This window comes from Myotis nattereri (genome assembly GCF_964212035.1).
Source record: "Myotis nattereri genome assembly, chromosome: 4".
Classification (NCBI taxonomy): domain Eukaryota; kingdom Metazoa; phylum Chordata; class Mammalia; order Chiroptera; family Vespertilionidae; genus Myotis; species Myotis nattereri.
Genome location: NC_138079.1, coordinates 33,927,983 through 33,940,637, shown reverse-complemented (window position 1 = coordinate 33,940,637; position 12,655 = coordinate 33,927,983). Strand labels below are relative to the sequence as shown.

The window sequence follows — 12,655 nt, the reverse complement described above, 5'->3', positions numbered from 1 at the left end:
TCTTTAAATATAAGTAAAGTAAAAGTCTCTACATAAGATATACCCATTTTAGAGATTTTAAAGTATTGCTAATATATGCCCTGTATTGCTAATGGCATTTTTGTACTTAAATTTTATAATATGAAACCACTAATTTTTTAACCATAGAAGAGGTACTGCATTTAACAAAAGAATAGGTATAGAGTTTGCTGCCAGTACCATTAGGTATTTAAGTATAAATATAGTTAGTGCAGTTTAAAATTTGACTAATTAAATTCTGCAGAACATCTGCATCTCTCGGGGGGATATGGACACTAGAAGCCACTAGAATTTTGTTTTCAATTAGGTGTATATGGACTGGTCATGTGGACATTTTATGTTTGGGGTGCAAGCTATAAGTCTTCAGATTTAGAAGCATAGTGACTTTGTGTAACTGGATGTAATTATACCCAACAGGGTTTAAATAAACTTCTTAGCAATGTTTTACAGATGACTAGAAACTGTGTACCAGAGGCTTGGTAATATAAAGATTCTAAACTTAATCATTTCTCTTGTTGACTTAGTTTTATATTATTTCTAGTTGATCTGTATTTTCTACTTTCTAAAGTTAAATGCTGCATTTTTCTTAATCCAAAAGTATGTGATTAAAAATCTGTCCAATTAGGTACATTGGTTTCGAAAGTTATACTGTTGCTATTCACTTAACAAGAAAAAAAATTCTGTAAACCCACCAAGTGTGAGGGAAAAAGTTGGAAGGAGACTTCTGTGCTGTTGGAGGGAGATATTTCATTGTTGTGGAAATATTTGGAATAGATTACTAGTATAGTCAGTTCTTGAGTGTGAAATACCACACTGTCTAATATAACATTTTAGAAGAAAATTAATAAAAGATGAATGTGAAGAAAAATGCGTCTTCATACAATATGGAGTAATTTCAGCTGTTTATTCAGGTAATATTCTGAAATTATGAAACTGAAATACACCTCAAAATTCCCTAATTCTTAGTTTTTAAGAAGTCAGAGGGGCATGACCAAAATTAAGTCTATTTGTAATTCTTAGCACTTAGTCAAGTATCTCATAAGAAGCACAGGGCCTTGTATTAATAACTATTCTGTATGAATGAATGAATGAATAACCTGCTGACCACATTTAACTGGCATTTTTGGTTTATGTACTACATAACTTTAAACTAATCACTGGATCCCACCAGAAACTATTTTGTGCCTAATTTTTTTCCAAAAGTATTTTATGCAAAATAGCCTTAAAAAGAAACGTCTACAACAAAGATATAAAATTGTGGATAATTTTTATTTTGTTCTTTCTGGTTTTGTGTATTTTTCAAATTTTTAACAATGTTATATAGCTAACTATTTTCAAATACATGGCTAAAATCTATCTTAAAATTAAATACAAATTTCACCTCTCGTACTAACATCTCATCTGTGATAGAAATTACAGAGGCCTTGCTTTTACATTAAAGGCTACTTTAAAAATTAATGTAATTATAACCAAACAACATGTCTAGGATTAATTTAAAGGAAGTAGACTTTTATCTTAACCAGAAGAAACCGAATTAATGTTACTGCCATGGATACAGAGCAACGTCAGTTCCATTTTGTATTATCCTTTTCTGAAAAACAAGCAAGATACTAAGTTGAATGCCAACTTTCTTCTTGCAAGTGTAATCACATTGTATTTATGATTAAACATATTTATAAATGTTGGGTAAAAATGTTACTCTAAGTATAATCATGTTTGAATGACTGGAATAAAAAGAGCCATGCTAACCAATAAAAATAGCCCCTTGCTCTTCCTGATAGGAACTTGAACCCGGGTGTATGGATACTCTGAGCCACTGTAGCAGTTGGCAGTTGATTCCTGTGACTAATGGTAGAGATTTTTGTCTAGGTAGATCAGATGGACTTAGTTAGATATCTGCCCACTAGAATGACATAACAGGGAGATATCTGATGAATATTGTGAAACATCTGTGAATGGATCACAGCTACGCCTGGATGTGAATCATTCTTCCCCCAACAATCTAAAGTTTAATAGTTAAAAAATTCCAAACTGTTATCCCATAAACTGAGATGTTTGGCCTATTTTAGGAGTTGGGAGGGAATGAATACAACACATACTCTAAGACATGTTGTCAGTAAGTCATTTGGCTGTGTTTTAAACCTCTAAATTTAGGAGAGCCTAAAAACTTGTTGAAGGTCATCAGTGAGAGCCTGGGGTCAGTGCAAACAATAAAATACACCTTCAATTGATCGCCACCAGAGACGACAGCACTTAACAGTTTTCCTGATCAGGGGATTTCTTATCTTTAAATCAACTTGGTTAAAAGTGTGCAAAACATGATGGAGGCACTCCCACCTCACAAGTCCATGACCTTTAAGGGATCTGTGGGGAGCATTTGGTGTGCAGCTCTTTCGGTGACAGTTTCCTTTACTGAACGATCCTATTTCACACTGATTTTCTTAATTTGCTATTAAACTCTTTTCTTTAGGCTACTATTAAAAGTAATAGAAAAAAGTCAAAACTGGAGGTTTGTGTGAGGCTAGCTAGGTGTGAAGCTGTGATTTCCTAGGTACTGCTCAGGCTCCTACCTGGTTATTGAGACAGGGTGGTGAGTAGGGGGATAGCTTCGTCTGCTTTTATTCCAATTCCAGGAGCAACCTGCTACCTCTATATCAACTGAAATCTTTTCTTGTCGTTTGACCTTTTCTCTGACATTTTGATAGACTTATCTTTGCTTCTTTTGATTCTTCTTTTTGAGCCTGCATAAAGTCTATTGACCAGGGATGTTCACAAATCAGAGTGTGTCTGTGTGTTGTGTATGTCTTTGTACTTTGTGACATGTGAGCAAGTTGTGGTTGGATGTCTTTGCCAATAAATAACAATCATACTTAGAATTGTACATATTTTATAATGAGAATGTTTTAGCTATGGCAAACATTTGTAAGAGTTTTTAAGAATGAGATAAGTATTTTTGTAAGTTCAGATTTTATGGAATATGTATGCATCTGTTTAACAATGGTATAATCAATGGGCCCAACTCCTTTAAAGTAGATTAATGGGTTGTAGTCCAAAAGTTCTCTGCGATCTTTAAATTCTAGACTTTGTGGGCTGTTCGAAAAACAAATATATAAATGGAAGAAAAGAATGAAATGTGTGAATATGATGCGCTCCTAACAAAGACTAAATTAATTGGATTTGTCCTACAAAATATCAAAAAGTAAATGCACCCCTATTGTTTTGTTTTAAAATAGATATACAACCATTGTTTTGCATTGAAATGGATATTCACACATTTTATCTGATGATATTTGGGACAATGAAGATTTTTTTTTCTTTTTTAAGGAAAGCATGAAGAAGATTATACACATGGGACTGCTAATTATTTAAAATCACCAATAGTTTCTTTTCTGAACTTGAAAACAGTTATGTCACTAAACATGAGAACAATAATTTTGCCTAAATGTGCAGTATAATGACCAGGACTTCTCTCCCTTTTTAGAGAAGCAGTCAAGTGCTTTTGGAACAGAAAAGACAGCAGCGATCCTGTGAGGTTGATTCCTCACAGAGGAAAGCTGTGCATACCTAACTTATTGGAAGGTAAACTACTCTTCAATTCATTATATTCTCCTTTTCTCAAGGTTTCCAAAAACAGGAGGTGGTCTGCAAAAGAGTGGATGACAGCTCTATTGTCCAGGACGATTACTGTGACCCTGACACTAAGCCACCTGAAAAGCGAAGACGCTGCAATATTGAGCCCTGCTCACCTGAGTAAGTAAAAGAAGTGAGAATTATTTTCTTCAAGTGCAAAAAGAAAAACATTGGATGTTCACATTTGGAAACATATATTCATATTATGTGATTAAATTAAACAGAGAAAAGGGGATAAAACATCACAGCGGGTAGAATTTTGATGAGCCTTTCAATGAGGAAAGATGCTTATTTACGCACAGGATTCAGTTAATCCTCTAAAACAGGAACTTCAGTAGGTTGATCCTGGCACAATGCTGGAAATTATATTTCATCAGTTGCTAAAGCACAAATCTTTCATATTTTTAACATCTCTGACATTAGGATTTATCTTGCAACTGATTTGTGTCTTAAAATAATAATCAGCATTATTTTTTTCTTTTTTTAAAATATATTTTATTGATTTTTTACAGTGAGGAGGGGAGAGGGATAGAGAGTTAGAAACATCAATGAGAGAGAAACATCAATCAGCTGCCTCCTGCACATTCCCCACTGGGGATGTGCCCGCAACCAAAGTACATGCCCTTGACCAGAATCAAACCTGGGACCCTTGAGTCCGCAGGCCGATGCTCTATCCACTGAGCCAAACAGGTTAGGGCATTTTTTTTTTCTTTCTTATTGGTACATAAAATAATAACATCTGAGATTCAATAAAGTATAGTAGATAAAATGTGCAGTTCAATATTTTCCAGGTATTTATTCTAAAGGTCTAAAGACTTTGAACATGGTTTAAAAATATTCTGCATTGGCATATCAGTGCTTTAATTTCTGGCCCAGTTTTAAGTTCTGTCATCCTAGGCATCCTATCTTTGGAGTGTAGGGCACAGAGGTGTACTTCAGCTTCTTTCTGCTGATTGATGTAGCAATTATAGCTCACTGTAAAGGGAGGCACAAGGAGAGAATCATTCATCTTAACAATGACTTTCAAAGAATTAAAATTTTAGAAATATGAGTCCTCCTGTTAGTGAACCACATTTTATAATCTGTAAGACACAAAGGTTTCTTGTTTGAGCAAAAGACAGTGACTGTGTGAAAAAAAGACATGAATTCTGAGTTGATCATGCAAATACTGATCTTCATAGGGATTTTGCCTGTTTGACAACTGCAACACAAAGCATGTGTGAATGGCACTGCATTCCTGTTGCAGAGTAACCATTGTCCTCCTGGTTAACTAATTACTCCAACATGAACTTGATACAGAAAGAGAGAGTAAGCAAGTGAATTTATATGCCCCAGGATCTAAGTAATTTCTTTTTCTAGAAATGATTACAATTAGTTACAAAAACCTGGGACTTACAATGAATAAGGAATTTAGGCCCCATTATAGTTAAAGCAAGATGTTTGTTCTCATATTTGTTCCAAAACAATAATGCCTTATGAACTTTCATTATCCAAACTCAATATTTGCCTGAATATTTGATATTCACTACAACTCATCTCTTGAAACTGTTCAGGGCAGTGGCTACCGATTAAGGACACAGGGAGTCTAGAGCAATGTAAGTTTTTATTTTAAGAATTTAAAATTTTCATGTCTCTTCTTTATGAAATGTGATCACTATGTAGTTTATTCCTTAAAATTCAGACATGGGAAAATATATAAATATGACCTATGATACATATTGTACAGACAAGATATTTGTGTTTTTTTTTTCTTTTCACTTTCCCTCTCTTTTGTTAGTTACAAGTTTATTTCAAGCTGAAAAACTACATAAAACAAAATGATGCTCAAAAACTTTGGGCTAAATTTTGAAGTTTTCAGTAACTTCAACATATTTTCATATAATTATGAGTCTCAACCCATCAGCTTAATTCCCTGACACTCAGGATTTTAAGTATTATGTTTGGCATTTGATCAGCCATTTAAGGCATCTGAGTGGGTTGGTCACACCTGTTCTATTTTGGCCTCAGCTTTTTTATTTGTTAAAGCTTAAATGCTATTCGAACGTCCTTTGAGATTTCAGTGGTTGGTCATTCCATCCCATGTATTTTAGGCTTGGTTATTACATGAAGATGTGTGTGTGTGTGTGTGTGTGTGTGTGTGTGTGTGTGTGTAACACTTTAAGGATAATTGGCATATTTGAATTAACATACATAATTAAAATTAGGTTTTCTCTTTTTGAATTCTGAAAAATTTATTAACTTTTTAAAATTTGAAGGTGAGAGGATGGGATTTGAAAAAGAAAGGTAAAGAGAATATGAGAAAAAGAAAATTTAGGCTGAGGTTTTTTTGGGGGTGGAAGAACTAAAGAACATTTAAAATATTACTCTTTGTTAGTTCATTTTTTCTTAGTTCCTTTTAAATTTGTTCTTTATTCCTTTGAATTCAGACTGTGAAAAAAACTCTTAAGTCTTCAGAATGGTTGTTGTATATGATTCCCAGTAGACATCAGTATTATAGAGATAAAAATTATAGGAAGACTATTGAATTCACTAAGACTTTATTTAAAAAAAATTTTTTTAAATATTTTTTTGTTGATTTTAGAGAGAAAGTGAAAGGGAGAGGAAGATAGAAACATCAATGATGAAAGAGAATCATTGATTGGCATGAATCCTTCATGCCCCACACTGGCGATAGAGCCTGCAACCTGGGCATGTGCCCTGACCAGGAATTGAACCATGACCTCCTGGTTCATATAGGTTGGTGCTCAACCACTGAGCCATGCCATGCCAGCTGGGCTGACTTCAGTAAGACTTTAAATGAGTGTGGAAGAAAGGAGATAGGTGTTTTGTTTTTTTAGATGATGTGATAATTGTATTTGTTGTTTTTTTAAAAATACAGATTAAAACAAAGATTTTAAAATGCAGATAAGTAAAAAAAATTAAAAACACTTATAATACCACTGTTAATACTTTGATGTATATATTTCACAACTTTTTTCTATGTCTGCATAGGCATGTGTATATAACAAAATGTATAATAATATTTATTATACTTTACTAGAGGCCCAGTGCACGAAATTCGTGCATGGTGGGGGGATCCCTCAGCCTGGCCTGCACCCTCTTTCAGTCCAGGACCCCTCAGAGATGTCCAACTGCCAGCTTAGGCCCTCGTTCCTTACCACCCGCCTGCTCACTGCTCCTTACCACTTGGTTCACAGCTACCACCACTGCCGCTGTGCTTATCAGCTGTGAGCAGACGCTCAATGCAGGAGCTGCCCCTTGGTGGTCTGTGCTCTCCCATAGGGGGAAAACCACTCAGTCAGAAGCGCATTATAGTGACAGGTCATTCTGGTCATTCTGCCATAATAGTCACTTAGGCTTTTATTATATAAGTAGCCAGTTCTCAACATTATTTTGAACATTAAATATCTTCTACCACATTTAGTAAATATGTCATTGTTTATTTAAATTGCTTCCCACTGTTAAACAATTGTGGTTGTATCCTAGCTTTTGATCCTTTACAAAACCATAGCATTAAGCATTTTTGCTACTAAAACTTTGCTCTCTGTAATTATGCCCTTATGCTACATGCATAAGAATAGAATTTCTGGTTCAAATGGAAATATAATTTAGTCCTTCAGACACATTGTCAAATTGCTCTCTAGAAAAAACATATGAATGTATACTCCCATTAATAGTATTTAATAATGTCATTTCCCTAAACTGAACAACCCTGGATATTATTACTTTAAAACTTACCTTTGACTATTTTATAGGAAAAAAAGCCTTGATATCTAACTGCTGTTCTATTTAGTATATCAAATTGCTGATGAGGCTGAACATTAAAAAATTATGTCCAGTGGCCATTACTTCTTTTTTGCTTTTTCTCTTCATGGCCTATCCCATTTTCCTATTGAAGTGTTATTTTATTATTAATTTGTATGAGCTCTTAATGTATTAAGAATATTCACTCTTTTTTCTGTGCTCCAAATAATTTTCCTGGTTTGTCATATGTTTTCCATATTATTCATAGTGTTATGATCTATTTTTATTTATGAGTTTTAAAATATTATATAGAAAAACTCCCCAAAATTTCTTTCTTTCATTGATACAATGTTTAGGAGGGTCTAAGATTATACTTTCAAAAATTTTTAATGTACACTTTGATCTATCTAAAATATATTTTTCTACTTTGAAAAAAGGATCCTTATTTATCTTCAAATATTATTGTTTTTTCAATACCATTAACTTAAAATCCTAAATAGTATTTTTCTAATCAAAAAGTATCTTTTCAAATAATGAGATATTTTAAATGTCTTTAAGTCACATTAGAGAGTTTATAAGTAGAGTATTAAAAAATAGAAGGCTGTAAGATTTGTTGTATAAAGAAAATGACAGGGACTAGAAAGACTAGATAAAAGACATTGGTAGAGAAATAATAATAATAATAATAACAACAATTCATTTGGAAGATCTTGAAGGGCCAGAGGAAGCTTTGCTGGGAAAAATTAATATGCTCAGAGCAGCAATTCTTTTATAAGAAAGAGTATAGTAATGAAGATGGTGAGGTGACATGGGACAGGAAGAAAACAAGAATTCTAGAGACATTGAGTGAAAAATGGTAGAATTCATGACAAAGGTTGAAATAATTGGAAAAGGGGAAAGGAGTTGATATTAAAGATATGATTGATAAGAAGCATGACTGATTGAAGCTCCACCAAAAATCAGAAGTAATACTGAGTTGGAATCCAGAGAGAAAGGCCAAGAGTTCAGTTTTGACCATGTTGTCTTTTAATAGCAAAAATATTTCTATAAATGACCTCATGTGAAGAATCCTTATATACTGAATCTTATTCCAGTATGAAACTGGTTTTTAAATTGAGAAAATCAGGAAGGTGAAAACAGTGGAGTGCTATACATTGTGGAAATACTGTGACCAAGCATTAGAAGGCAGTTTTTAGATAAGTCAGTGTGGAAGGCACACTGGGCAAAATGGTTCCTTTTCTAAGGACAACTAAGTGGGCAAATTCATATAAAAATAATTATAGCACAGGACAAAATATGCAAAGTGCAATTAGAGAGTTATAAGCAAAAGTGCTAAAGGATTCTCTGGCTGGGGAGAGATTTTTACCAAGGGGCTAGGCTTAATTTAATAGTATCTTTTATGGTAGAATGTTTAATAATTATTTGACTCATTATGCCCATAGACAATTATAATTGGTTAAGTTTAGAAAAAGATTCATCAGAGTCCTCTATAAAACTCGGAAATTTAAGACCTAGGAAGAATTATAGAAATCATGTAGGCCAACTCCCATCATTTTACAGATGAGGGTAGCTGATCTCTAGTGATGTTTTTCCCATTATACGAGACATCACCAACTTTCTAAGTTACAAATCAAATGTCTGCTGGCATTTTAATACTTCTAATTTTGTTTCATCTACACATTCTCAATTGCCACAATTTCAGAGATGTTTATTACATTGATTTTTTTTTATTTAGAAAAATGGTTAGGGTATAGAGGCTTCTGCTTAATATTAGACTCACTTGCCAATTAGCTGAGGAAAGAGCAATTTTTCTTTTCTTTCTTCTTTTTTTTTTAAACCAACTTCTTGTTTTGAAAATTGTTCTAAAAACTATTTTAAAGCCTAGGAAAGTTTTACTATTTACAAGTGGTTAATAGGTTACATACTTGAACCTCTCTGAGTAAAGATGCTACGGTCAAATTCTGAAGATTCTTTTTCATTTTTCTATGTGGTATTTATAAAAAGTTTTGATAACTAGACTCTTGACTCTGGGATAAAGGTTGGAAAATCTCAATACGCATTTCAACCTCTCAATCTCTTTCACTCATAATCCAAATATCTAATATAAATTTATTTTTATGTGCTCTGCCATTTCCCTTTAAGTTAAAAAAGCAAAAATAATATTCTGATTTTATGATGAGTTCTTTCTTTTAAAATATTCTGGTTAACCAAAGTTGGGGGAAAGTTTTTTTCTAGTGTCTCTCTTATTTCCTCCTCCCATTAATATTATTATTTGACCTATTAATGTACAGATACTGCAAATTAAATTATATAGGCCGCACCAAGCACTTTTATTCCAGACACTCAAATATGAATCCACTAATTGTTAGTGTCTAATGGATATGAGGGAGCTTGTGAGGATTAAGACAGTTTGGCCACCGTGTCTTCAGCTCAGGGAGAAACAGCTCCAGTATTGTTCTGGCGATAGCGATAATATTCAGTGAGTGACATTCCCAGAGAGAACTTCTGTGTTCCGATTTTTACCACCGAATCTAGAGGAGGAAAAGAAGTAGGGGGAATGTCATCAGAGGGTCAAATACATGGAGAATGCAGGTGAAGAAAGCAGTCTGTCTTCAACTGGACAGGGGAGTGGAGAGCCTGAAATGGGAGATGCAGTGGTACCGTTGCAAAACTATGTAAATACTTGGAGTGTGATTTAATCCTTCAGAGAGACATGGGGAGGGATGATTTTCTGAGCAATAAAGATGCAACAGGAACTGACTATGACGCCTGAAATCAGAGTTACAGTCAGAAGGGAGATGGGGAGGGTGGTTAATACTTTTACTTTCGTACATTCCAAGTTAAATCTGGGATGACACATCTCAGCTAAGAGATGGTTGGCAATAAAAAGGCGGAGGTGGCCCTGAGCTCGTGCAACAAAGAACAGCAACACCCCCTGAATCACTGCTGTTATTCTGGGCACCTGTGTTTAATTTGAGGGCCTCCATCCCTCTTATATGAGACCTAATGAGATCATGGCTGGAGGTGGTATGACTGAACATTTTGTGGCTGAGTATACACATTTCTGTTTTATCCCCTAATCTTGGTGATGAAATCACTGTTGCGAATTGAATCAGAGTTTCACTATGGCTGGCATGCAAGTTATTATTCTCAGTACACATTTTCCTCTTTACCAAAAATGGTACTAACATCTTGGGATCATGTTCATCTGTGGAAAACAAAACAGAAAGAAGATGAAAACCACTTTAAATCTTCTCTGGAAAATGACTTTAAAAAAAGGTTAATATCAGATTTTTAAAATTTAAGATTAAATTATTATACTTTAAATCAATTTTAGGTTGAAATTTTTTGGATTTTGACAAGAAGCTGAGAATCTGGTTAATTATGATACCTCTAAATGCTGGTTTTCCTCTATAAGTAAAGATAATTCAAATAATAATAGACAAAGGATATTGTGGCATATTTGGCTAAATGCAGGCTCAAATTTAGGCTGCTAATACTCTGACTTCACTAAGGTACCATCTTCCACATATAAAACTGGCACAATGAGCTAAGGTTGCTAAAATAGTGAGCAATTTGTTCTTAAGTGTTCAGACTCTTCTCTCTGGGTAGTTGCCCACCCAAACGCATGAGCATATCCATTGATGATAGTTGCATGATTTATAGTCATGGATTGAAGAAAACGTGACCAAGATTCTACTATTTAGCTGTTGTTAAAAGTGAAATTCGGTGGAAATAGCAACTGATAGGGAATCAAGTCCTAGTTCCGTCATTGCTCTTTTCATGACTTTGGAGAACCATTTTCCTAACACAGGGTTTTATGTTCTTCTTCTCTAAAACAAAGCACAATGCCTTGAACACAGTAGGCATTCAGCATATATTTATTAAATTAAATACAACAATATGTCAGCCAGGACTCTGGTTGGAAATAATACAACTTCAATTTCAGCTAGCTTTAGCACATAAGAGTGTTTGCTGGTTTATAGGACAAGTCTCAGGGAACTACAGGAACGGACCTAGCTTGAGGCATGGCTAGAATCAAGAGCGCACACACCATTAGGACTCTAGCTCCTCTGCATTCCTTCAAACCAGCTAATTCCACTTTAAGGCCACCCGCAGCTCTTACCTTTGTGACCAGAAAGGAAAGGGGTCCCTTTTGCTCTAGTTGAAATATAAAAATTCTAAAGCCAAATTGTCATTGATCTGATTTGCATCATAATTCACACCCCTTGGACCAATTAATGTGTCTCAAAAGTGAGTCCTGCGGAGGTTTTACACACACACACACACACACACACACACACACACACACACACGTCCTGAAGTTATATGTATGAAAGTTCTCTGCTGACTTTAGGGAAAAGGAGTGATATACCCATAAATGGGAGATGTTCACCTTGTTAAGATATTTCAGTTTCTTCCCTCTTTAGCTGGGTAGAAGTTTTTTTTTAGGAGTAAAGGGGTCAAAGCAAGGAGCTGATGTTTTCACAGAGCTGGCTCAGGGCTCTGCTCTTCCTGCAGGTGTTTAAGACTGTCATGCCTTCAGGGTGGATACCTGAGCCTCCTCTACCACCATAAGGAAGGGAAGGCCCTCTATCTCCTACAGAGCCTGATGTTCATGTCTGGGAATCAGAACAAATCTCTAAATTTTAGCATAAAATCCTGAATTGTGAAAGAAGCAACCTCAGTGTATTAGTAATAACAGCTACTATTGTAGGTCAGACCCTCTGTTAGAAGCTCTCTATGGTGTGCTGAGGCCAGCTAGCACTATCTCCTGAAACCCCATTAGTAGCATGTCTTCTCTTTTCATGTTCACTATGTCTGTGGTCATATAAAAAAAGGGCAAGTGCAACAAATCAGGATCCCCTCCCTCCTATGAGGAGCCAGTCGTTAAACATTTATAACACATGACTGGCAGCTTCATATATTGCCTTATTTAATCCTCATAACAGTCTCACAATTGTATCATTATCCTCATTTTAGAAATTAATAAAAAAGGAGAAGAATCAAAGAGGTTAAAAAATACATACTGCATTACTTATTTGAATGTAGTTTTGCCTGTTCTAAAACCCATGCACTACAGTTTAGGAGGCAACTGACAGTGAGTTATTTTTTCCTTAGAAGTTCTTCTATTTATCATTTGTCACATCAACAACACTGAAATGTCAGCTGTTCTAGGAAAAGGATGTAGTCCATTGACAAAAGTGCCTTCACTCAGCTGGAAATCTCTGGCTGCACTGAGGAAATTCTCTTGTGTTTCTCC

The 12,655-nt window shown here is 34.8% G+C and overlaps 1 protein-coding gene across 1 annotated transcript in view; it reads left to right on the top strand.

Annotated features, from left to right (window-relative positions):
* The window catches only part of ADAMTS6 (ADAM metallopeptidase with thrombospondin type 1 motif 6), a gene marked incomplete at its 5' end in the record, with an annotated part of 219,642 nt that overhangs the window by 179,751 nt on the left and 27,236 nt on the right, over positions 1–12,655 (top strand). Inside the window, one exon of the mRNA XM_081090221.1 lies at positions 3,639–3,768. Coding sequence (XP_080946347.1) covers positions 3,639–3,768 — 130 coding nt within the window. The remainder of the gene's footprint in view (positions 1–3,638; positions 3,769–12,655) is intronic.